The sequence below is a fragment of the Anas acuta genome, chromosome 2 (genome assembly GCF_963932015.1).
Source record: "Anas acuta chromosome 2, bAnaAcu1.1, whole genome shotgun sequence".
NCBI lineage: Eukaryota > Metazoa > Chordata > Aves > Anseriformes > Anatidae > Anas > Anas acuta.
The window spans coordinates 37,003,717-37,031,065 of NC_088980.1; the positions used below are offsets into that span (position 1 = coordinate 37,003,717).

The 27,349-nt window shown below is 44.5% G+C and overlaps 1 protein-coding gene across 1 annotated transcript in view; it reads right to left on the reverse strand.

The window, feature by feature from the left end:
• ANKRD28 (ankyrin repeat domain 28) overlaps positions 1-25,435 on the reverse strand; it is a 116,116-nt gene extending 90,681 nt beyond the window's left edge. Inside the window, exon 1 of the mRNA XM_068674290.1 lies at positions 25,299-25,435. Within this exon, the coding sequence (XP_068530391.1) occupies positions 25,299-25,325 (27 nt within the window). The 5' untranslated portion in view covers positions 25,326-25,435. The remainder of the gene's footprint in view (positions 1-25,298) is intronic.
• Between the last annotated feature and the right edge of the window lie 1,914 nt (positions 25,436-27,349).

The window sequence follows — 27,349 nt, forward strand, 5'->3', positions numbered from 1 at the left end:
CTCTTTTTACACTTTCCGTCCCTGAGGAGCATCCTCTCAAGTCCTCATCCCTGAGGACTCCTGGCTTTTACAGAGCTGGAACAAGCAAACTGCCAGTCAGCATATTTTCCCAACACATTCCCAGCCAAAAAGCAGCAGCTGGTAAATTCCATTCATTGTGGAAAGAGTATATTTTTCTGTCATTACTATCACCATCTGGTCACCAAGGGAAATACTACACCTCTCCTGGTTTATGAAAGATTAAAATTAGGTCACCTTGAAATATGCACTTCAGAAAGAATCTGATGCAACAGCCTATGAAAACAAAAGCTTATTTTGCTCCATAAATATATATCACAGTGCTGCTAGCAACATCTGCAGAAACGGTAGACTACGTTGAACTAAATGGCAGACTATAAACATCCGACCTTGTAACTCAGCCACACTGGTGAGACTCAGCTCTTCTGCATCAGGTGCCAGACTCGGTGAAAGACCACAGACAGATTTTTAGCCAAAAAGCAAACAAACAAAACAACAACAAAACACACACACAGCTATTACTATGATTAAGAGAAAAAAATAATTATCTTCATCAGTTCAACACAGGCTTATAGCAGCACGCTGTTTTGTAGTTGGTACATTAACTTGAGGAACATCAAAGAAAGATGCACCCCTCTGGTACCCATTACACACACATAATAGGTTTGTGGTTTGTGTTTTATTAAACAGCTGTCAAAATCTGCATAAATTTCCTCAAGTTAAGGCCTTATCTGTATACTACAAGTGTTTTCAGCTAGCTTGTAGCTGTCTTGCAACCTAGTTTTCTGAATAATTTACCCCAAAAGAACAACTTCCAGTCACAAACACCTCCCATAGCCTGTAAATGGACTAGACAAGCTGCACCCAAAAACTAATGACTTGTCCTTCATCAACTGCAGTTTGTGGAAGTCCTTCAGCTAGCACTGAATTTTTAACTAAGGGCGCACATCACACTTATATTTGCATAAGAGCAAGACAAGGTCCATCAGCAACCACGACTTTCAGTTTCCTAGCTAAATTTATACTAATCGTCACCTGTATGCTGCTCCATCCCCAAAGACAAAATTAGAACAGGGGAAATCACCTGTTCTCCCCACCACCTGAAAGTCAAGACATTTTCCCCTATTAGTTTTTGATGCGCTTAAATTGTTCCAGCTTGATTCCTATCCAGGATAGGAAAAAAAAAGAAAAAAACACATAAAAATGGAAACGATCAGACGAGAAGACAGGTCCGCAACCTGAAGCTTCATAAAGGCTCTGACTCCTGCCAGACTATGGGAGATACCTACCCCACAAAGCAGGTTTGCCTCTGGATTCATACCAACATGAGGTTAAGGAACTAAGGGAAGCTGCTTCAATGCCATAAAAATACAACTGGCACCAGCAGCACAAAACACAACTCACGCGATTCTTACATGTACCTAAGGAAATCCACTTGACTCTGCAGAGAAATACCCCCAATGGACTCCTTGAGGAAATGAGACAAAGTCAAGTTCCTTAGGGCACTACAGCAACAATACTATGGACAGTTTCATTCCCAGAAAACAGTGAAATACAGCCACCGTTCTCCCCATGAGAATTAACTTACAGCACACCCCCCAGAGAGGCATAAAACGTCGTAAAGTGGTTTCACAGCACACACCGATGTGAGCAGGGGGCTCTGCAAATCTCAGCACGTGCCCTAGTAAGGGATGCCCTTTTGTAACCTACTTACACTTCTCTATCAGTAAACTGAAGCTTTTTTTTTTAAAAAAAAATATATTTTAAAGAAAGGTATCAGTTTGTGTTTAAATATCAACAAAACCATTCATATTCAAGAACAAAATAAAATTAAAAAAAAATAAATCACTCAAGCCAGCTTTCAGCTTGAAATTGTCTCAACTGCATGGTAAGAACTCCACCTATACTCCAGTACCTCCCAGTACCTTGCTCTGAGATGTATCACAGCTTTGTTCTTCATCTTGAAAGTCACGCGGTGAGGGGGTAGAAACGTATAGAGAAAGCTGCATTATACAGCAAGCAAGGAAGGTCTTAATGAATCAAGGCTTACATCTGCCACCTTTAAAGAAACAACTTCCAGCACTAGTATAATCCCTCCCTCACCCAGCAAGAGGAAGCTGTGGACTATGGAGAGGGTACTAACATTATTAACTCTTACACCTGGCAGCAGCTCCTCCACTCAGAAATGTACCAACCCACAGCGAACTTCTGAGAGGCAAAGTGCTACTAGAACTGCCCTACAGCACTGGTACAGATCCCACAGCCAGGTACCTTCAAACGGGAAGAATACAAGCAACGCACCTTGGTGGCACTGGGGATGTGTTTTGCTGCTGTTGGCCTGAGTGCCACAACCTGCTGGATGGAGCCATGGGGAGCAGGGCGGGATCGTGCCAAGCAAGAACAGACTCCAGCTTTCTAACTTGGTGGTAGCAAGACAGAAACAGCCCTCTAGATGTTGGGTCATTCCGAGTGCAGGTTTCCTTTGATATAGAAGTAGTCCAATTATTCACGTTACCTGCTCTACTCTTCCCTGTAGTTGAGGTGCATACCAGGCAGCTTGCTGATTAAAATTTGCTTCAGTCTTCCTTCAGCTGTAATGACTGAAATGTCAGTCAGAAATGACTAACATTTCGGGTAAATTTACTCCAGAAGTCAAACACCAAAAACTTCAAGACTTCTCCAGAATCAGGAGCAGCTTACATAAAACCTGCTCTTCCTCAGTCAGCAGATATGGGGAAGACGACATTCACATCTTCTCCAGGCCCAGATGATTTTGGCCCACGTGGGAGGTTTCTCTGCCCCCTCAAGGCACTGAAGTAATGAAGACCTACTTGTGTAGTTTTTCTTTTATTTTAAAAAAAAGATCCCCACCAACAACCATTTGTTTTATCAGTTCAAGGACTACAACAGTTTTTTCCCATGGCCTTACACAGCCCCAGAAACTGTCAAAATAAAATAAATACAGGCAACAAAAAAGGGCCATCGCAAAACAGATGATCTCATACAGCTTGCTTCTTTTTATGCTATAAGATTTAAATTACAGGGCACCATTTCCTGACAAGTTTTATATTCTGTTTATTCATTTTATTTACGTGCCAAAACAACTAGTTGCTGTAATTTCCTTTCTCCAACCATGCATAAGATGGAAACACTGTGTACACATTATGAAGGTAGCCTGTGCTGTAGTCATTACCCAGGTCTTTTGGCTTTCACCATTATTTCAGAGGTGTTCTGTTGTATCTAGGTTTAAATTAAAAAAAGCAAACAAACAAAGAAACACCCAATAGGTAAATTAAATGTTCTCCCTTTGCAAGCAGAATATGTGCTTGTCCAAACTGGAAGGAACACGGGGAAACTTTCTTTTTATTATAAATCATGTTTACCCTTGACTTCTTCAAGCATTCCTATTTTCCTTATCGTATAACAGAGATAAGCAGGACAACCTCAGAAAGTAGACAGCTATTTTGCCCTGATCAGAACTGGAAGGTGTACTGCTGTTTTCCATGAAGCTGGAATTTCACTGTCCTGTCACCTGGGCAAGTGGCTGAGTGGTTTATTCTAAATGCTGAGGCTTTAGTCACTGTGGTGCAGGATCCTAGCTCTCACTGCTACCTCACAAACCTCAACCAACTACAGATGTATATATCAATTGGCTAGATTTTATTGCATTAAAATTAGCTTAAGTTACTAAATCAAGCCAGGAATGAAGTAACGTGCAACCTTGACAAATTTATCCAAAGTGGAATAAAGGCACTGCTCAGTTACAACATGACCACGTTATCTGTGAGACAGGGATATAAAATACATAGTTTTAAACTAAGAAGTCTATCCGCAATTTCAGTTCCCATGGATCTCTAAGAATAGGATGACTCAGAGAACTGGGGTTGGAAGGGACCTCTGGAGGCCATCTGGTCCAAGCCCCAAGCAGGGACACGCAGAGCTGCTTGCCCAGATTCCTTCACAGATCAGTTCTGCGAGGTGGGCCACAGTGAAACCAATGTCATCCAACAGACTGTGGGGTTCAATAGCCTATAGTGTCATTTCAATGAAATAACACAAGCATGTGGGGATTATGAGAACAAGGAAATACAAAACAGACAACACACCCAGCATTTAATGAAATTATACAGAGATTTCACACAATGCAAAATGTCACATAACCAGATGCATTTACATAGCATGGGAAATATTAACAATGGAGTTGGAATGGACAAAGAGAAAATTAGTTCCTAATTTACGTGAAAAAGAAAAACAGTAGTTAAATCCTCTTTCACTAGGCTTAAATATAACCCAATAGATAACGAGTTGGATATATTTTACAGGAACGACTACTGTATCACCTCAGAAGTAAAGGCTTTAAGTATGTTAAAACTGTTGTTGTTATTGTGGCAAACAATAACCGTGCCTTCAGTAATTATTAATATTACTCCTCTCACTTGCAAAACAGGAGGCAGGTTGAGGTGATATTCCTGCACCACATGGGAAAGAAGCGCAGTGTAGTCAGAAACACGGCGAGATCCTCTGCGCCAAAGAAGATCTCTGGAAGTTTCAATGCTTTTAAATATGCTGTTGTAATCTTTGCTGCTAATGGTTTTTATTGATTTTATTTATTATTTATTTTGGCGGGCCAAAACACAGGAATCGGTATTTTTCCCTCCTCCTGTCTGTGTTGTTTAAAGAAGGAAGCCTAGCCACCACGGACTCCTCGTTTCCACCCAGGAGGAGAAAACAAACAAACAAACAAACCACAAAGCGAAAGCAAACCTCAGAAGATTCAGATTTCCCAGCCAAGAGCAAGGTAACAGCTGTGGCAGACAGGTACATAACCTCCCAAAATAGCATGACAGACTGCAGCTTTAACTGCTTCATTACAGCATTGCTTAGACAAGCCCTAACGATAAAAGTAAAAAAAAAAAATAAGACAAAAACAACCTTCTGGCACCCTTCCAAGCTGGGCAGAGTAGCAAGCTGTGTTTTTAGCCCCAGTATAGCAAGGACAAAGAGGGACTGCCACTGCAGTTATGTGTCCCCAGGCCTCTCTGTGCTACCACTGCAGTTATCTGACTGCCCCATGAACTGACCTAGGCACACAAACAAGTAGAAGGCCACGAGAGGTTTTTCCAATTCAGCTCTCCAGACTGGCCTGCTGTAAGATTAGCTGGACACCAGTGTATGAGAACAGCTGGGAAACTCCCAGGGGCAGGAACATGAAGGGAACCAACTACCTTTGACAGCAAGGGCTCGAAGCTTGATCAGCTTCACCATCTTGTTGAACAGCACTTAGGGTAGTTTGCTGCTCTGTGCAGAAGCATCTTGGCTACTGGTCTCATCTACAGTTGAGATATTTAATCGTGTTCCCAAATAATATTAAAGGTTTACTTTCTTTATATTCTAGAAAGAAAGTATAGTTTCATTACTCTTCTATTTTTAGAGACCTCACATCTGCAAGGACCAGATGATAAATGATACCAGCATAATGTAATCAGTAACAATTAGGGGCAACATGTCATTTTTTCCATAATTTCTGCACACCCCCATCAGTGCCCATTGCACACAGAAGACAAGGCAGAGTGCCCAGCCCAGACACATGAGCCACACAGCCAGGAGGTCACACTCAGCACCCTGTGCCCACCCTATTTACTCTGCCTGCAACATTCTCCCCTTGCCCACATCCATACCTTTCATCTTATCAGCCAATTTTTGCTTATATTAGCACAAATAGGTAGAGACCTTAATGCAGAAGGCACTGGGGCAGATTCAACAATACCAACATCTGAAAAAGATGGGAGTTATAGTACTTCTCTCTTCACTCACCTATGCAGACTTGAAGGGAGATAGATATTTGAAATTTTAACCAGAAAGTGTTATGACTGCTTGGCCTGCTCGCAGCTACAAGGCAGTACTTCCAGTTGCTCAGATCCCTATGCAGCACCCCACTGCTCACACTTGCTTTAAACACCTTTCTTCTTTGGTGCTGAAAAAAGTCTTTGAGCTTAACATACGTGTTTGCAAAGAGAATGAAGAAGAGTTTTTCTATCTACTGATGATGTGAATAATTAAAACTGTTTCTTCTTCAAATAACGTTACTTTGAGTACTGGTCAGAATATTAAATATAGCCATTACCTTGGTCAGACTTCATTAAAAGAGATCCTGAGCAGAAATATCAGACAGGATTCAAAACTCTGTTCCTAATATATAACGCACATTCTCGAATCTGACAAATTTTGTCATCTGATCTGAGCATTTCTGTGCTTGGTCTTTAGGTTGGATTTGTACTTATGTGATGCAGTGAAGAGAACAATCCCTACTTCACCCCACAACTTTTGCAAATTCTTTCTAATAACTGACAATAACCTTTCATCTCTAAACCACACAGCAAAGAAAATGCTTTGTTTTGATGATTCCTCCACCCTAGAAATTTCAGTCAGATTACCCAAGTAGTTATGTTACTCCAAACAGTATTTTCGAATATTATATGCAAATGGACACCATAAAGTAATATTCTTTTTCAGTTTAAGAAACAAGATTTGCAATTACTCTAAAAAAGCAGCAGTATCAAGCTTTGTCACTTGGTGGCAGCATACAAAAGAAAACTGTACCACTTGAGCCACGACACAGAATTTCTGGTCAGCACATAATGCATCTCTCAGAGGAGTGCCAGAATTCCTGGAAGGCTCCGGTTACTCCACAAAGTTAGGACAGGGACCTAACTTTTAAAGTTACAGACTTCACACTCGAGTAGACATTAAATGCTCAGAATTAAAAGAGCTTTGCTTCAGTCCTTCTGATTGACATTTACAGGTTCACCACAATTGCCAAATTCTTGCTAAAGAGGATTCCCAAACTGGATTCCCATCAACCACAACACAGAAGCACTGCTGGAAAGCCAGAGAGCACTACTGCTGTCTGAAAAGGCCTACTACCAGCACACCAGAAACTCATTACACCCACTTAAACTTCCCATACTAGTATCTCTTCCATCGCTTGAACTATTACATATGAAAGGCAACATCACACATAGCGAAGACCTATCAACCAGTACTACTGCAGCTTGTGACAATGAACTGAACCTGACAGTCTCTACCTATTTAAGAACAACATTAAGGAAAGAAATTAGAAATCAGATTGAATAATTTAACTAAAGCACCAAAAGTGTTTGAAACTACCACTACTGAAGCAGGAAGATGAGAACTGCATCCTCTTATTAGAAAAAGCTCATTACCACATGGGTAACACTACCAGGATACCTGTCTTTTCTCATACACCTCTTGTACAGAGACATGTACAAACTAGCATGTTTTACACCTGTAATCACATTGTAAACAGCTTTATGTTGCAGTATTTGTACTCATGCCAAACTTACTATGACTAACAGAAGTTACGATACGCTATATCACATTTATACAAAATTTACAGTTCTTCAGGATTTATTTGCTGTGTATTAATTCTTGATTTGTAAGAATTTCAAGATTTTAATCACAAGTCATTTCTTTACAGTGGCCCTGCCCAAAACAACTAATTAAGCTTTTATACTACTGTATTATTGTACCACACGTAAACTGGTATTATTCAGATACTCGACCTCTGGAACAAAGAATTTCAGCTTTAAACAGCAAACTATTTTTATTCATGCTTTAGGGAGACAGGGTAATTACTTTAGGCCAAACATTTGTAAATAACACTCCACGGGAATTACAGAAGAGGGATCGTAATACTGAAAAATAGCAAATAACATCAAGTAGAGAAGATGAGCACTCCATCCTTTCCCCAATACCCAAACAAAGCTTATTGTCATACAGCACACACACAGCACAGTACAGCCCTTAAGGTGCTTCGGCTTTATTAAAACCACACTTAAACACCACTTTTGGGGGGATGTGTACGCAGAAACGCAAAGGCTCAGCCTAATCCTGAGCTGAGGGGAAAGGACAAAATGGCGACCCTGGGGCAAGGGGAGGCCGAGCCCCACCACACCACCATCACCACCATCGGCCTCGAGCAGACACTGCAGGTTGGAGCATGGCTTTGGGCTCCAAGTGGAGCAAACCAGGACAGGCTGAAGGAAGAAAGCACTTCAGGACATGCCAGCCAGCCATTCTGCCCTGCCCCATCTTCTCGCTCCACCTCAGCTGCCGATTACCAAGGGTGCTGCGCCTTCCATGTGCTGAACGCTTCCCAACAGCTAGCGTGTGGAGAAGAGGCGAGAATGATCCTACTAAACAAAGAAAACTCCTCCCCAGCCCAAAGGGACAAGCTCTGGAGTCTCCTTCTCGCTCCCTGCTGCTAAACAGGAAAGAGGAGGATCTGGGACCCACCGCATCAGAAGGCCCAGCCACCTCTGAAGCTCTGCCAGGCTCAGCCCATCTGAGAAGCAAAATGTTTCCCCAATCACTCGAGTCCCGAGCTGCAAAACACGCTGGCTTCCTAATACAGTGGGAACAAGAGGGCTGCCTGCACTTCTGACGTACTGAAGAAACAGCAGCAGCAGGGTTATGGCAACCCATGGTGTTTTCTAGATCCAAAAGGCCGAGCAATTTCCTTAGGTAACCTTCACTTTCCCTCTTTAAAGGTGGCCTTGGGAAAATCAGCAGAAGTCTGACAGCTTTAAAAATTAATTCAATTACAACTTAGAGGAAAAAAAAAAAAGGAACACATGCATAATATAAAGAGAAGGTCAACTAAAATCAGACTGAATTACAAGAAAACAATTCTAACGAAGGTGGGGGGGGAGGGAAGTGTTATCTTTTTCACAGGACTCCAAAGCTGGAGGCACACGCCTGGTGTTAAGTACCTAGCCTGCTTAGGACAAGTGTAAATGAGTCATACCATCTGTACTCGCATGCAGAGGGTAGTCTGGCAAGATAGCAGGGAGAACACAAAGCAACGTGACGCTCTGTTCATCATGTTATAGAGGGGTGTTAGCTGGGGAGCAGAGGCACAGTTACCAGTTAAAATAAAAACTATCCGCAGCAGCAGACACTGCAGGCCTTATTCTCTCAAATTCTGTTTGCAGGATTCTACCCCAGTAATCTAAAGGTACTAGAGAGCCAGGAATAAAGACACTGCAGAGGCTGATTAATGCCGCACTTCATATAAATGCATCTATATACAGAATAATGTTAAAGACAATCAAGGTAGAAAGTAAATAGATGTGAGCAAGAATTTATTCCAGAACATCAATAATTCACAGAGATGCTATTGAAGATAATCATTTATTACACAGGCAAGACAAAATGCATTGGCAAAAGAAATACAGAATAAACAGGGGCAAGTAGCTTTCCACATCAAGCACAGAGCAGCAGTGAGTGCGGTAACCACGTCGGAAGAACCAGCAAGGACCTCGCAAAGACGCAGTGCAAGACCAACGCCACTGAGGGGGGCGGCAATCTCATCCAAAAAGATGACTCATGGCAGTATCCGAGGGGAAGAAAATGATGAAGCAATCACCACGGACTGCAGCACCGTGCCACACAAGGGTGCCATTTCCAAAGCACAGGTGTGGGTGGGAAACAGAACTCATGGAAGTGATAACTAAAGTCTAAGGGCTTATAATGAAACAAATTACAAATACCAGAATAACGTACAAAGTTTGGATATTTGTTTTTCTCTTTACAAGTTCTGTAAGCCTAAAACACGTGGAAGGTAGAACTTACCAGCATTATTTTTGTTCTAATAAAAGCACAAAACTAAGCTTTATTTTGGATCTCGGGAGATACAAGTCAACAGATCTGGCTGCCTAACACGCCACCTTTTCACATCCGATAAGAGTTTGTAATACAAAACGATAATAAAGAACATTTCAACCTAGGACAAACACAGAGCTTATTTCTGATGGTTACACTGAAAGCAGGGTACTTTCAGGAAGGACATCAAGTTCTCCCAAAGATATTCCTGGATACCTCAGGGGCTGGGAGAGGGGGAAAAAGAGATCCCTGTGACGTTCCAAAATCATTGTGACAATTTTTTTTATATTTATACCCAACTTTGAGAAGCATTAAATGTAAAATTAATTTAAAAGTGTATCACTTGCTCCTTTTAGTTTTAATGCCTTCATATAACTAACAAAAATGTTTTTTTTGTTTGTTTGGTTTTAAATCTTATAATAAATCTGATGTATTTATTATGGTTTATTTCCTTGATCCTCTAATTTTTTCTTGGTCAAAATCAGGCATGTTATTTCAGATCATTTTGCAGGTTATATTAATAGCATTTACAATTCCCATCAGGTTTAGCAGCCGCAGATATTCACTTGGATGTCTGCCCTCAGTAATCACAGTTCACAGGCAGGTAGATATAACTAAAATCATTAATACCGTGAGCCAAGCTGATGGAGGGAGAGGGGAGCAGCCAGATGGACAGATGGACACTATGTCACGCCATTTCCTCAGTGACTTTACCTGTTTACCAAGGACTGCTGCTCCAAAGAGCTCCACAGACGAATGAAGCAGTAGCTCAAACTGTTTCATTATGAATCAGCAGAACTATCAGAGATCATGGCAAAGACCATACAATTTTTAAATAAAAGTAGATTCAAAAATAGGTTTAAGAGCACTCCTGCTGTTGAATCGAATCCTACTTAATGATTTGCTATTCAGGAAAAAGCATAGAGCTCGAACAGCTCCCTGGAAGAAGAAAAAAGAGATGAAATAACGAATCCGCAAGGCTGGAGAAAGACTGTAAGTCTATGAAGCATCCCAAAAGATGTGAGTGAAAACACATGTTGATCCTCTGACGTTCACACCACTATTAAAAAATGAAAAATGATAAGGGCAGAAAAGGAGGAGGGTCCTCAAGAGATTGCAGAAACCCTTACCTACATGTTACCATGTCATTTCAGTGTATGCATACAAAATCTCTTAAAACAATAATTGTATACACAAAAAGTCATGTCAACTTTCACATTTCTTGTGATATACCTGGGATGGACACAGCTTTAAAAAAATAAGCAAATTAAACCTACTGCAGCTCAGATACCATCTTGATGGTCTTCAATGTTGCTTTTTAAGTATTCCTTGGCCAGCACTTCCAAGAGAATTTCAATGGAAAAAATTGGAAAGAAATCAAAGCAAGCAGAAGATGAATTCTGATCTGACATTAATGTTAGAGGACAAATAACAAGACAGACAATAGCAGGGCTCCTAAAGCTCAAGGAACAAATCTTTATATAGTATTTCGCGCATCTTTTAGCAAGGTAATAATCTGGATAAAAATAAGGAAGCGTGCTATGAGTCACAGCAATTCAGACATAAATCAGCCCACCAAGAAAGTTCCTAACCAGGATGGATTGTTTAGAAGACAGCTACTTTTCAAAAACATTACACTTCAGCAAGACCAAAAGAGAGTAATGTTCCCTGATCCGAACAGATGCTTGTCACATTCAAAGAAGAGACAACTCAAGAAGTGACCACACACATTAAAATCAAAGAAGAAAATCGCTTCAAAGACATTGAACTACAATTCTAAAGCTGATGAGCACTTCTGTCCATTGTAGGTTAACCCCAAAGGTTACTATTTAGCTGCACAGAAACCTGGGTGCTTGAGATGCAAGAGGACTGAAGTTGAGGAAGAGTTAAAACTCCTCAGACTGTTAACACTGAACACGACTTTCTGGTACATAGCTGTCACACCCAGGGAAAACAACTGTTAAAAATGGGTGTTAGAGGGAAAAAAGCATTCCATATTTAGGTACCTGCCAAGGAGCAGAGATTACACTTGATCAGTAGCATTTATCAGACAGCAGTGTGGCAGTTGCTGAGGGAACCTTGTACCAGCAAATTACCTCTCAATCTACAGGTACAGCTTTTAAATTCACTGTTTTAAATCATCAGAATTTAATTTCCACACGTTTGAATTTTAGTAATTCCAGTCAACCCAGTAAGGGGGTGGGAAAAACGGGAAGAAGAATTTAAGAGCATTTTAGAAACTACAGTGAACCTAGAGGTCCTTCAGACAGACGGATAAAACACAGACCCTACTCAAACAAGAAGCACGCATTTGTGAGATGAAATCAAGTGACAGGCATAAAAAAAGGATGCCCACTGGAAACATCCAGCTCATTCCCCAACAGGAACAAAACACCATAAGCAAAAGCTTCCTTGGACTTGTCCATTACCTCACCTCCACCCTCAAAGGAAAGTAATAAACCTCGAACGTGTATTTTTAGAGTCAATTTTAAAGCCAAAACAGAAGTGTATCCAAATGGCCTCACTTGGTCTTTAATAAGGAAGTGTTATAATGCAGTGTACAACAACAGTGCATTAGAGTCAATTCGCTGCTACCAGGGCCAGCAAGCCAAGGAGCAGTTGTCTTCTGAATACCAAGTATTAACTGTATGGCTACTGTATTAACTATATCAGTGATCTACAGCTTTTATTTCCCCCAAATACAAGCTCTAAAAGAGAGCAGACCTGCACAGACTCAGAGGCACATTTTCAGTATGGATGTAGCAGCATGAGGCCTTACCAGAGGCCCCTATGAGTCAATGCCAGGTCAGATACACGAGCAAAAAGCATGCTTTGCATTATCTATTTCAGCATGATTCAATGGGAAATGCAGAGGACACTTCCATACACTTCACAACTTTTTTTCCTCAGGGGAAGAACACAACTGCTCGGACAGGAGGCAGAGTCCGCCAGCCAAACGCCTCCCTTACCTGCACCCTGCCAAGTGCTTTAAGCTGAAGGCATGACTGGCACTTCCACGTGAACACAAGAGGAAAACAAGGTGACAAGCTGTCACCTGCCACACACTTGTGCCACAGCTGACTCCACCACACGGGGACAGCCTGCAGAGGGAGGTAAACCGGGTGCCTCAGCCTGCCAGCCGCTGGTCATCTTCTTGGGCTGGTTGGAGACAGCACGGCTTTTAAGTATAGCAGGATGTGGTCATTACAGGAAAAAAAAAGAAGTATTTTTGCAAGGCAAATCAAGAAATAATATATGTCAAAAGGAAAAAAGAGTCACAGTTTCATAGATAACAGAATACTGAATGGGATGTGAAGAAGACAGGCCTATTATTACTACAAAGCCCTCCTGCCTGGTGGACGCGCGACATTCCCAAGATAATTGGTCCAAACTAACTAATGCCATCAATCTACATCAGATTACTTAAACCCATAAAGATCACGTCATTTATAGCTGCAGTGGCCTTATAGTGACAAAGCAGAATTCTCTTCCAAAGTATTGTTACCCCCCCCAAACCTAGGCACAACGTGCTTAAAAGAAAAGCAGCTGGATTTTTCCTTGACGGACAGGAACCCAAAGAGAATTGTGCCCCATGCAGATTCAAGGTTTTCACTTCTTTGGAGGTGAAGAGGATATGGGTAGGAGGGGGAGGACTGGTAGAGTAAGACCTTTCAAACACAAAGCCACCAGGTGATGTGCGCTGGGTAGGGTGTGCTCCAGAACACCCAACGCCAGAGACAAAAGCGCCGTCCTATAAATTGAATATTCCAGCGCATGCACCACACCTCTCATGCACCGCAGCATTAAGCAACACTGAAAAAATTGCTCTGCCCTCGCTCCTAGAGAGCTTAAATCCATCTGTGGGGCAGAGACAAGAAGCTATGACTAAAGACTTGTGGAGGGAAGCACACCCCACCTCCCTGACTCGCCAGGCTCACCCCTCCAGTACTGAGGCTTCATCAGCACGGGACAGCTGACGGATTTCACCAGGTCTGCCCTTCATCTAAACACAGGGAGAAATGAGTTAAGAAGCCCTACTAAACCAAAGTAAATCATCTCGTTTTGTATTTATGCTTTTTAGATGTGTTTAAATAACATTGGGTACCGGCTAAGATGTGCTCATCACTGAGTTTTTATTACTTTTACTGTAATTTTTAATTTATGATTTCATCAGGGCATTTAATACAAACAAAAAGCCAAAAAAACGTCTTCAGGTTGTTTCAGTTATCTGTGCCACTAATACGGAAGGCTTCCCAAAATGCTGAGCACAGTTATTGTGCGAAGGGAATACTACAAACACCTACTGACCTTGATCAACCACTTGTAGGTGGTCACCGAGACCATCAACAGTTTAGGATTAGCACAGCTCTGTCAGCCTGTGCTTCCCAGGGGAAGCTCTTCATTTCCTCAACTTCTGGTTTTCGCCCCTGAACAAACTGAGTAAGAGCAGTAACTGTAAGGAAAGCCCCGTTTGTCCCCAAAGAGGCTGCCGATGTCTGACATTTCACACATTTGTTCCAAGTGCATAGCCCATGACTTCTGTCGGTGAAGCACTTCAAACCCAACCCTTTGGCAACAAATAAATACTACTTCAGTCTTATTTTTCATTTGTTTAAATACCACTAGATACCATTTTTAAATTTTAGCAAGTTAGATTCCTGCATTTCCCTAATTTTTAAACTAAAAGTTTTCCTCTCCTGATTTCTACATCCTCGAGCAGAGCTTTCCCTTCAAGTTCCCACAAGCCAAGCCAATAAACCACACTGAAAACAGATTAACCTTTTGTCTAGTCTTATCACCACGAACCTTTGTACAACATAACACAAAAGCACAACAGAAAGTACTCTGTATCTGTTATAAGACACAGAACATTTAGTACAGATTAGCAAAAATTACCACAAATGACATTTCATTTGCAACATTGATCAGATCTGTTTTAAAACACAAAAAGCCACATAACACAGGAGTTCTCAAAACTTTGCTTACTTTAAATAACTTTCATTTACTTGAACACAGCAAATGATTTTCCAGACTCTGCTATCCTCTCCTATTCCCCTCTATCACAGGGGGGATTTGGAATTGGATTCTTAGGTAAGCTTCCTTATATACCAAACTACTTTTCTTATTAACGCTTTGCAAAAATACTTCTTTATTAAATGCCTGCCAATCTCTCTTTTTCCTCTTCATTTCCCCTGCAGCCCAGTGCTCCTTTGCTTATCTTTTACACCTTTTACGGCACTGATGGGGGTTTTGACACCCATTAGGGGCAGCACTGATGGTGCTGGTGCTCTCCCCCATCATCTGCTCCAACGCCCCAGCACAGACAGACAGCCTCCCCCTGAAGCAGCCCCTGAATGACAGCCTAGCAGTTTTAGGCAAATAAAAAAAATAAATTTAAAAAAATGCTCATGACAAGCAGTTTCAAGAACAAGCATGAAGCAGAGGCAGTAACCTGACATCCAATAAGTCTTCCTGGCTCCTAAAAAAAAAAAGCGAGGAGGTATAAGGGCACTGACATTTATCTTCCAGGTTCTTCGGTTTTTACCTCAAAAAATTTACAACAGCTACATGATAACAAGCATACAGGTGTTATATTGATAATGAATTTTAGCAGAGACTGTTAAGTGCAATGCCATTGTACCCTTATTTGCCAAGGTAATTATTCCCAGTGCATTCCAGTCAAGAGACAGGTCCATTTTTTAACCAAGTTTTGTAGTTGTATCGTGGTTTATTCCACAAAATTAAACCAGAGTCAAATGCATGAATAGCACCATCCATAACCCACGGAATTTAAAGCTTTGTATCAGGATCAAAATGGGAAACAGAATGAAGTGTGGAACAGTCCATCCGGGGAAGGTTTTCATTAATGGTGATTTAAAGTGCTCTCTTCCTTAGCTGCTGATAAAAATATTTGTGCAACCAATGCACTTACGTTGCGGCACTCGCACAACCATATACTAGGTGATAACTGAAATATAGAACAATAAATTTAACTACTATTTTATACTCCCATTTCCTACGTTGCTCGGATTAAAATAGTTTTTCTCCCATTACAAAAGACCTCCATTTATTCTTAGCCTGACACGCAATTATTTTTGCTTTATTGATTACTTGCGGAGAAGTGACCGGTTACTATTTCAGCTTATCTTGACTTACTCCTTTTTCTACCGGCGTATTTTCTTCTCAGATATTTCCCTGCCCCAAACGTGTGTCTGTGCGGGGAGATACGGGGAGCACCAGCCACAACAGGCGTGACTCCGAGCTGGCACTGGACAGCATCCAAGAACGGGAGCTGCACACACAGCAGCACACCAGGGAGTTGAGAAGAAGCTGCTGAAGGGCTTGCTGTCCATACACGCTCCTCTGAAGGAAAAGCCAAAAGCAGGCTGAGCTTGCTGCGGGTGTAGTTTTCAGGTAGCTGGATTACCTGAGCACAACCTGGGAACCTCCTGATGAGAGATGGGAGGAAAGGAAGTCTCCTCCGTGTCGCTTCCAGGGCTCTGGCTGTGAAAGCTGAGTAGCAGAGGACATGATCAGCCCAAGGGGGCAGAAAGCAAAGACAAGGAAAAGCTGCGAGAGAACTGGCACGCAGTTGTCATACACCACATGGGAAAAAGCAGAGGGTCCCAGAAGGCAGCACATGTGGTAAACAAGGACGGTACAGCAGCACTCTGCCTGTCTCAGGGTTTTCACAGTGACTGCAAGAGGCCCCATGACATGCCATAAAGCACCACGGGCGTTCCTGGGACCCGAGCTTCTCTCCCCATTACAGAGGAATTCACAGCCACACTCAGACCCCACAACAATCACCAACCAGACAAGAAAAATCAATCACATTGCCGAGTTTCAAAGCACAGTTTAATAAGTTTCAGGCGACCAGCATTCAAGTCACTTTGCCAGAAAGAGGAGTCCCAGGCTGGCTACGCCCAAACTCTCCTGCTCACCTCCCCTGCCAAAACCCAAAGGACATTCACAAAGGACACCTCTGATTACATTTCTGGCACAAAGGAAGACATTAGAGTGAGTTTATTTGGGGCAAAACAGTCCTTTCTAGCTCCTACTTAGGAAAACTTTCAAGAAACAACTTTGCAGTCATCCCCTAACCTAAACAGCCTCTCCCCTGCCTTTTCACCGCTTTGCAGAGGAAAAAAGTGAGCAGCAACTGCTTAAGCTCACATGCAAGCACCTATCAAACCATGGCCTCAGGCAAGAGATTAGCAGCCAGTGAGTCTCAATCCTTATTGTCAGAGATTTTGCAAATAGGAGAAAAGAAGAAAAAAGAAACACAACAGAAATCCAGGAGAAGCACGTCATTAAAACTCCATCCTGGCTGATGAAATCCTTACCCTTCTGCCCACCTTTAAAGATTAGGGCTGTTCAGGCAATACATTCCACTTCTCCCTCCCACACAAAGTATCTGTGGCTCCTTCTCCTAGCTGTCAGCTGAAAATGCTGGCCTTCACTACAGATAATTTCCAAGTGGCATAATTAGCCCCGTTTTGGCTGTTCATTAACCTCTTAAAAGAACAGAATTATAAGAAAACTACACCCTAATGCCTCTGAACCTCGCTCCTTGCTGGTCATTCCCATTGTTCCTCAGCTGGTGAGAAAAAACAAGCCTGGGCAAACATACAGCATGGCAGCTGCCCCACAGCATCCATCACCCGGAGCAAGGAGCTGGCATTGCCAGCAGGCACTGTGTGCTCGGCACAACAGCAGGCGATGAAATCTTGGGGACACTTCACTCCAACAATCCAGGGGGACAACTTCGCAGAAGGAAAGCAATCACCCTGCTCCCCCACGTTGAGGGTGGGATGATGAGATGGGAAAGCAGCGAGGCACCCTAAACGCTTGCAGGGATTTCTGTGGCCATTGCGATAGGAAGAGAGCAACACACAAACAAAGCTTAGCTTGAAATACGAAGACACATGAAACATCTTTTTAACTATCAGACCTTCTGCAAAATTTTGTAGACACTTGTGGGTGCAGAGTCAGGCCCCGTGGGTCTTCTGCTTTGATGCCAGCAGCTATTCTTCAATTCTGTATGCAACACGTGTAATGCTTCAACGATTATTAAAACAGTTTTTAGCACCTATGCAATGTTGCATGAATTTTATTGAGCTTCTGGGGAGAACTCACAGCTTTGCTGAAATGCAAACTATGAAAAATAACAAACCACAACTGCCCAAAAAGTGATAAGCGTTGTGACTCTTTCAACAGCCAATTCAGAGTATGCAAAGTCCAAACCCATTCAAAAAAAGAAGAAAAATAAAAAGACTGGGCTGCAGGCAGGTAAATAACTCTCCCAAAACAGTAAGTTTGATGTTCTTGACTCGAAACCATTTTCCACATCTCTTGCTGGAAAAAAGTAGGAATCCTTCTTCCTTATATTACTCACAGTGTTAGCTCAACATCAGATGCTGGGAGAGTCCCCTCTCTGTGGTGTAGTAGAAACAAGTAGGAAAAGGAACCAATGTCGCTGTAAATGGAGCTCCACAGCACAGCTGGACAGCTGTTGGCTTTCAGGTAACTGTAATAAAGCCCTGAGGTTCATCAGAAGAATAGCTTTTCTGTTCACCAACACGGACAATGCCAGGTCCTCACCCTTCTTCTCCTCCTTGCTTTCCTCCTCCGCTGCTTTACAAATCCCTTCTTCACCTTTCTTTCACTTTCATTATGAGGACATTGAAGGAACTCCTCTTTTACACTCTATTTCCTCTGGAGTAGGTTACCTTGACTATTATGCCAACCCTGATTGTAGCAACTACAATTTGTTAAACGCCTTGTAAAAAGATGAATAGCCATACATGTCTATGCACAAGTCACAAAATGTTACTTAATCTTTTCTTGAAAAAAAAAATATATATATTTTAATAGGCCTCTCAGTCTGTGACCTACGAGATAGCAGTCTGCAAAAGGCTGCGTGCTTGTGGATGGAAGGAAACATAACACCTTGGGGGTAAGAAGGCAAGAAATAATAATAAATGAGCTGGGTGGTTACTCCAGGATCGGGAATGATGCAGGGCAGTTAGAGCACTTGCAACCTTGCAGCTGACAGAAGTGAGAAGAGAAACCGTTCTCCTACAAGTCCTCCTTAATACTGGAAAGTATCCCCACAAATGAAGGAACGCTATTCAGAAAAGCAAGAGACACGGCAGTGCTGTATAATAAAATACTGCCTCGGCATCTGAGACAGGATCAAAAGAAATGAAAGCTATCAGAAAGGACCAATACAGATTATAATCTGGCAAACAGACTGCACAGCAACACAATATTAAGCTTAATAACTCTTTTTATTGATCCTCCTGTTTTAGTGAGCAAGAACTGAACAATGTCTGCTGTTACAAAGGCACAGGAGGGGGGCAAGAAGTAGGAAATTGCACTAATATGCTACTTCTGAAGCGTGCTCGTACCATGATTTGGGACACCACTAATTCAAAACAATAAGTAATAACGTAGCCGGAAAAATAATTTCATCGTTTTGTTTTTCTTCCTACCAACAACACTTTGTGTGGTGACACTGGTGAGATAATGCAGTGTTAAGAGAGGTAGAGAAAAAGGAACAGACACCGTACAGAGATGTGAGGAAGGACAGAAACATCAAGTGCTCAGGATGGAGAGAGACGGAGTTGCATGGAGACTGCCCTCCTGCTAACCACAGCAATGCGTGGAAGAAGCCAGTGACCTAGAGATGGGACAGGATAAACCAGAGTATCAATTACCCCAGCATCACACAAAACTGAGTCTGCAGCGATGGGTTAAAAACATTACCTTAAGAATTCCTTACAGATGCTAGTATATGAATAACTACAGAACTTCCTGAAAGTGTGCTTTTTTCAACCAGGACTCAAATGGGTCTTCCAGCTACAAGCCAGGCAGGTCCTTGAGCTCCTGTGCTGCCCACCACTGGGTGACCAGGCTCCTGAATGGAAGGATCTATTTCCTCCCCATTACAGGTACTGCTATGTAGAGGGCACAGAACAAAATCTTGAAACAAAGCACTGAGCTCTTTATGGCTGCTAGAAGTTCTCCAAGCTTTGTGTTGGCCTCAGCACTCTGACTACTGCCATCTAATTCCCATTTGTTGCACCAAGCAGAGTCCTTGCTTAGGTCCCTTTTCTTCATTCCACGGAGTGCCCTTCTAGCTTTGCTTCAGCAGAGTCAAAACAACCACGCAACCCCAGCCAGATCCTTGCTTTCCTCACCACACCAAATGGAAATGAAGTTGGGGGTCCTCCAGCAAGTGAGTGAACCTCCAGCGTGACTGCGGGGTGAGGCTGAATGCCTTACAAGTTCTCTGCTGCTGGAATTAGGAAGAGCATTAAGTGACGGCTCAGTGTTTCAAATAAAGAAACACTGAACATTTAGGATGGCTTCACAACAGCTCGAGGCATAGAAATGGACTGCACGACGCAAACAGGCACAGAGAGGTACAAAACCTCAATCTCTACCACCTTCTCCTAAGAAGAGCCAGGTTACAAGTAAGAGGCATCACTTTCCTACTCTGTGGTAGGAAAGCTTGTTTCCCCCACGTAGTTCTGAAGTTTACCAACACAAGCAAAGGTTTCGTGTTGTTGCTGCCGTTTGTTTTACCCCAAACCCGTTTTAAAAATACACAGACCTTTGCTTTTACAGCTCTGAAGTTCAAATACAGTTTCAGTAATTCAGGGGGAAAAAAAAAAAAAGAATATTTACATGTTGAGGCTGCCCTGAATTGATGGGCTCACAAACAATGTTCTCTTTGCAGGGCGTCCTTCAGTCCATCCACATATGTAACAACAGATTGTAGCTGCACCTACCTGATGCAGAAATGATCAATGAAAAAATCTAGAGATTATACCCAATCCACAGTAAAGATCATCTCATTATGGTACAAGTAATTAGCTGCTTCATCTAACAAGTGGTTCCTCAATGCACAGGGATGCCACAGACCAACTGTTTTGCCCATCACTGCTGAGGTTTCCTCGATAACCCTCTGCACCTGCCCAGCTGGCTACAGCCACTGCATCTTCCCTCCTCTTTCCACCTACCAACTCGACACCTCATATCGAATATACCTTCAAATGCCAGCTTGAAATTTATCCTCCACCCCCAAAGAAGGAAAACAAACCCCCCACAGATCAACACGGTAAGCACTTAGCAAGGGACTGCTCTGTTTATTATTTTTTTTTATTGAAGTATGTGAAGCGTTTTGTGATTTGTATTCTGATCCACGGTACTTAAACACAAACATTATAAATAACTTTGAAATGGTTAGTCACTGTAACTACGGCAACAAGGCTCCCACTCGATTTCCAGAAATAGGAGGAGAGGTAAGAACAAAATAAAAAGTTGGCAGGAGCCAGAAAACAAGCGATCAAATATTAGTTTGACCCCGGGAAGGCCCAGCTGACCAGAAGAAAAATAAATAAAAGGAAGACAGCAGCTGAGAAACAAAAAGTAGATGCCACAAGGTGAAGTGCAGGATATCAAGTGTAGTACTGAAGGTATTTAATTTCGGTCATCCACAACCCTTCTCAGTGAATGGAAGCGAGGACAGAAATTTGGGAACCTAGCAACCCACGTGAGACACCAGATTGCTGCCTCCCAGTGTCAGCAGATGCTGGCTTCCAAGAGGAAGCATCAGCTTTTACACCAGTGCCAACGAAGTTGCTTCTTCACAGGCAAGTGGGCATTTGCCTCATTTTCTCCCCTGATACTTGCCTCCAAGAAGCGGCCACAAAGCCTCACTGCGACCCACATGAAGGGCCCTTTATGCCCTCACAGGAGGCCACGGAGCAAACAGGATCTGCCACAAGGATCGGGCTGCAGAATCAAGGCTTGCTTTGTCTCTCCACAACCTTTTTTTTTTTTTTTTTTAAAAGTTTGTTTTCCTCCTTTAGAAGAACTGCTTGTTTGCAAGTCAGGAGCTCCGCGGCTATCAGCGAGGAATCTGATCCCCCACACCAACAGCCCAGGGAACCAGGCCCTCTCAGCGCAGCTAACAGGAGGGCTGGTAATTGCTTTGTACAGCAAGATAATCCGGGTTCAGGTTACCTGGTAAAAAACTTGGAGTAAAGAACCGTATCTTTTAGGTGCACGTGCTCTCTTAACCTGGGAAGGAGAGAATTACCTGCACAGCTGTACCTCACCCTCCTGGTGTGGTTACCTCACACACAGCACAGAGATTTCAGGCAGGTTTTAGGAAGAATTTACGAGGAAGCGTTGAGAAGCGCAGAGTGGTTCTCACCTTCAACAAGACCCCCAAAAGGATTTATTCAAAGAATGCTCTCACCTAAGACTTGCATGGAAAAACATGAAGAGCTCCCTCATTAATCTACCTGCGGACAGCACTTACAGAGCGACCCCACACCCACCACATCCCTCCCTCCCCGACCCCTTCTCATGGCTGCAGGAGACCGTCCCTCCTCCCGGCGTAACAAGGAACTGCCTGGGACATTTACCCTTGGCAGCAGCTCCAAGGGAGCCAAGCCTGACGCTGGCACCGATGAAAATAGCAACCACAGAGGCACTCAGGGCGCTCACTATGACACCGCAAACATTTGTTTGACTGCCAGCTGAATGAGGTCCATCCGAGCCCGGGGAAAGATATACAGGGGCAATAAAGAAGTCAGCACTGGCGCTGCTCAAGGACTTTCAAGATAAGTGGTCGCTCCAATATCCCCTCGCGGTGGTTGTTCACACTCCGGTCCCTTCCGCTCGCATCTGGCTGATGGGAATAAATGCATCCCCTCGAGCACAGTCTAGTGGTCACACAGAAAGATCCCACAGAAGCTCCTTTCAAAAGCCTGTTCCCACAAGCCCTGTGATTTCTTCCTATCCCACACTTACAGTCCAGGAAAACAGGAAATGCAGAATCAAAACTGCGATGTACTGAAAGGCACAAAGAAATAAATAAATAAAGCTTTACAGGCCGCGCTGCACCCAAGGGACTTTGCCTCAAATAGATATATAGGTCCAAAATTAAAGACCAAATTCAGCCCGTTTTGATCAGGGCTTCGTGTATTTCAGCAGAACTACACAGATATGTAGGCTAATGCTGGCCTAGAAGTCAACTTGTAAGTGCTTATGCAGGTATGATTTTTAACAGAAAAGCCAAGAAACCCAACATTTCACCTATCCAAGGAAAAATGGACTGTCATTCCTTATTGAGAGACTAATTTAAGGCTCTTTAAAGCAAAAATTTGCCTGTTTGGGGAAACCTTGATACCTGCAAACTGTGCCTGAATGACCCAAGCCACGCAACACTTTGCCTTTCAGAGCTGAGAAGTCCAGGAGACCAAGGCACGCCGTTAATAACCACCCAAAAGCAAGCTGCTTCTCTTTCTTTTTACCGCCTCTCCAAAAGGTCTGATAAAACATCAGCGAACCTTGACCTCAAACGCCACTTTCCAGGCAGTTTGCTACAGGAAAGTACCACGGATCTTCGGGACGGAGCTGAAACTTCCTTTTACAGCCTGCCTCCCCCTCCTTTGGTGTTGCAGCAGTTCAAGCAGCTCTTCATCTAGAAAAACCTGGCGCACAAGCAGCACGCTGTGAAGATAGTACAAAGGCAAACAAACTGAAGGGGAAATACCTTAATCATAAGGCACGCTTACTGCATTTTCCATCTCTGCCTTGAATGGCTTAACCTGAAATAACAGAATTTGCAGGTTTACTTCATCTGTTTCCAAGCACGCCTGATGTTGCACAGCAAACCAAGAACCATGAGAACAATCTGGAGCTTCCAACTTCTGTAGTGATTGCACTTTCTATCCCAGAGTCAAACAGTTTGCTATCAAGCATTACAAGCACAAACTTTGCTCTGTGTGGTTCAGTTTAGCTTTGCATGCAATTTTTGCAACTACAGCTTGTAGTTTTTTTGATACCTAATATCATCTGAAAGCAAACAAGTCCCTTCTGAAAGCGTACACCCTGAATTATTTCAGAACTCAGCAAAACATTACTGCCTTGCAGGATGGCGAAGCAGCAAAGCTCAGGCAGTAACACAAATCTGTTGAGCACGTCCCTGCTGGCTGCTTGCTGAACCCAAGGAAGGGCCTGCTCTCTTCAGCACATGGTAAGGCTCCATTCTGAAAGTGAAATGCATCAAGCTGGCCTCCAGAGACAACCAAATATTTGAGTTTCACAGACATGTGAAGCACCTGTAGGATCAAAGTTTTGTTTATCAGCGCGCTACGTCAATCAAATCAACTGCAAGCGGCACGGGGATTTCACCCTAGGAGCCTCAAAGCAGAATTTCTGACCTCATCATAAGCTCTCAGGCACCGCTTTTACACCACGTTGCAATATGAGGGGTAGGGAAATATCACGCTGCTTGCTTGCATGCCCTAGGTCTGTCTCTCCCCAGCAAAGTCGCGATGCTTAAATTAGCAATACGGAGCCCTCCTTGATCAAGGGGCATCAACAGCTTGATGTTGATTTGGGGAGGGGAAAAAGTCTTGAGAATTACACAAAAGCAACGCCTGACGCAGCAGACCCTTTGTTGCAGATACCGATCTGCCACAGCAGGGAATTAGCGAGTCACTCCCGTGCTTCCCGCTGGCAGGAAAGCGCCAGCACCTGGGCACCTTTGCACTGCCCCGCGAAACGCAGCCAGCGCCGAAGCAAAGGCTCAGGCTCGCTGCCCGGGCTCCCAGCGCACGTGATTACCTCCTGCACTCCACACAAATGCACTGGCGTGGAGTATTTGGTCCAGGTAAACATGCAGCGTGCTCCACCAAACGCCAAACTGGGCTCCTCTGCTTTTGTATCCTACCCAGGGCGGGTTTATCCCAGCGAGCCGGGGGCGTTGCGATCGTAGGGCAGCACCTGATCCTGAGGCCAAGGCACCTCGCAGCACAGCGCAAGGGAAAAAAAGACCTGCAGGAGCTCTCCGTGATGAGCAAAGCAGGGAAACTCCGTGTTAATTCGGTTCCTAATGGTTTTGGGGAATCCTGAAGAGAGCAGGGTTTGACAGCACTTGCAGCTGAAGACCTCCACCCACAAGGCAAAGATGCTGCTAACATCACCCCCCAGAAACGCTTCTCCAAAACCAGCGCTCCCCCCCTCCCCTTCTCATCTCCCTCAGCCCTTCAAGGAGGGAACATTTGGGCTCCCGAGGTACCGATGCACCCCTGGAGACCCCCACAAGCCCCACACCGGGGTGAGCCCGCTGCTGCCTGGGCTTTGCTGGGCTCCTAACACGGGAGGGGCGCTCCCAGCCCCCCCAGAGGGGCAGCACCAAACCCCACAGAGCCGCCCCGTGTGGGTGCCTTCTGGGGACGAGGCTCCAAAACCCATTTTTTTTTTGGGGGGTGTGGGGACGGCCCGGCAGGGAAGCGGGGCTGGAGGAAGGGGGGGGGGGGGCGCCCCCTGCCCGCTCTGTGCCCGACCCCGGGGGGACCGGGGGGGTCCCGGGGGGGTACGGGGAGGGGGCTCCCGGCCCCGTCCGTGACCCGGCGGCGAACAAAGCCGGGTGTGTGCCGGGGAGCGGCGGCACATGGCGGCAGCAGCCATGCTGCCTCCCGCCCGGGAGGGAAGGCAGGAAGGGAAGGAAAGAAGGAAGGAACGACGGACAGAAGGAATGAGGGAGGGGAGGCGGCGGAGCTACCCACCTGCTCGCGGAGCTTGAGGAACACCATGGCGATGGCGACCCCGCCGCACCGACCGCCGCCTGCCCGCCGTCAGCCGCCTCAGCGCCGCGCCCCGCCCAGCGCGGCCCCGCCCCTCCGCGCCCGCCCGCCCGCCACTGCCGGGCTCCCGCCAGGAGCGGGGAGGGATAAGGGAGGGGGGGGGGGGAAGGAGGCACCGCCCCCCCCGCTCGCGGCAGCACTCGCCCGCCGGCTTCAAAGGAGCCCGGCCCCGGCCCGGCCGGCGCCACCAAGGGGGGCGCTGATTGGGCAAGAGGAGGCGGGGAGGAGTAAAGTCGGCGGTGATTGGAGGGGAGGGAGAGGCGGGAGGGAGGGCGGTGAGGGGAGGGTGGGCTGGGGGCGTGAGGGGCGCAGCCCCGCGCCCACCATTTTGGGGGGAGGGTGGGGCGGGGCGGGTCCGGGGGCAGGGGGTGCACTGGGGTCAGGCAGGCCCGAAGGGAGGGAGGGAAGCAGCAGGGAAGCTGCCACAGGGTCTGCCACAGCACCAAGCACTGGTCCAGCCGTCCCCTGCCAGCAGTGTCACCACCGAGCCGTGTCCCCAAGCACCACGTCCAACCTTTCCCTAAACACCCCCAGGGACGGGGACTCCACCACCTCCCCGGGCAACCCGTCCCAGCGCCTGGCTGCTCCTTCTGAAGAGAAATTCCTCCTCATTGCCAGCCTGAGACTCCCCTGGCACAACTCAAAGCCATTCCAGGGCAGCTCAGAGAGAGGCACGGCCAAATGACCAAAATGATGAGCTGCAGTGGCCACGTACAAATAACAAAGTACAAAAGAAAAGCAATTCTGAAGGTTTTTTCCACTATATTTGAACCGTGTATATTTGCAGAGGACCAGTGAAGATGTCACCTGCTTAATTCTTGCATTTAATTTCAATAAGTAATTTACAGGCTTGCAGGTAGGCCTCTGCACGTCAAACACAAAGAGCATTGCCATAGACAGGGCTGCATAAAACCTCCAGCGAAAAGAATGAAAAGCGGCACAAGGGGCACTGAGAGGAGAAGTGCTGATCCTCCAGAAAACAACGCTGCAGCCAGCCAGCCCTGCCTGATAACTTGTGGTTTGGAAGGGTTGGTTTCTCCCGAAATGTGATTCTTCCCCTCCTTCCTCGCCCCCAAAGAAAAACAGACCAAAGAGACAGGGGGTTTTTGGAACTGCACATTGCTAAAGACAACACTGATGGGAATACTTGTGGTTTCTTGACTTTCCTGTAGCTTCAGAATTACAGAACCACAACTTCTGAGCACTCCACGTGTAGTGAAATCTACTTGAAGACTTCAGTATTACCTTAAGAAGAAACAAAGAAAGGTTAATAAAGCAGCCACGTGTATTCTGTGGAACACTTGTGTGTGTATTTTTGCCCTCACCCCTGCTCTTGCTGTTGATTCCAGTAGGAGTCGGGAACATGAACATATTCTCTTGGTGACTGGCAACGCTGGAAGAACAGAAGGGCTTTCTGTAGGTGCTAGCAAAGACAGATCTTCCTTTATCTTTGAGTATGAGTAGCTTGATGGGGTGTGCTTGTTTATGTCATTTGATTTTAACCAGTTAAGATTGCAGTCCTATTTCACCAGGCAAAGGAAAAAAAATCAACATTGTCACACTTTCTAAATCAAATTTGTTGACATCTAGATATGTCTAGAAATACTGATTAGCATAAGTAAATATTTTAGTTGATTCTAAATAGCTCTCTATTTTAGTACTTGGGCAATTTTTTGATTGTTTTTGAATAAAAGCATACTGTGTACAACTATGAAAGACGTAGGTTTTGACACTATGTAAAATGGTTGGGATGGCAAAGTGGTAAAGACACTGGTGGCTGTGGAAATTAGAGATAATTTTATCAGTACAGTCAGTGAAGGAGAAAATGACATCAGAAAACTTTGCCTGTCCCCATGTTTGACTGCGCTACTTTTCAAAGAGAAGAGAACGTCTGGGAGCTGATAAAGTTCCACTTCCTCCTGTGAAGCTTATCAGTTTACGGACTTGTTCAGGAGAAAAAAAAAAAAAGAAAA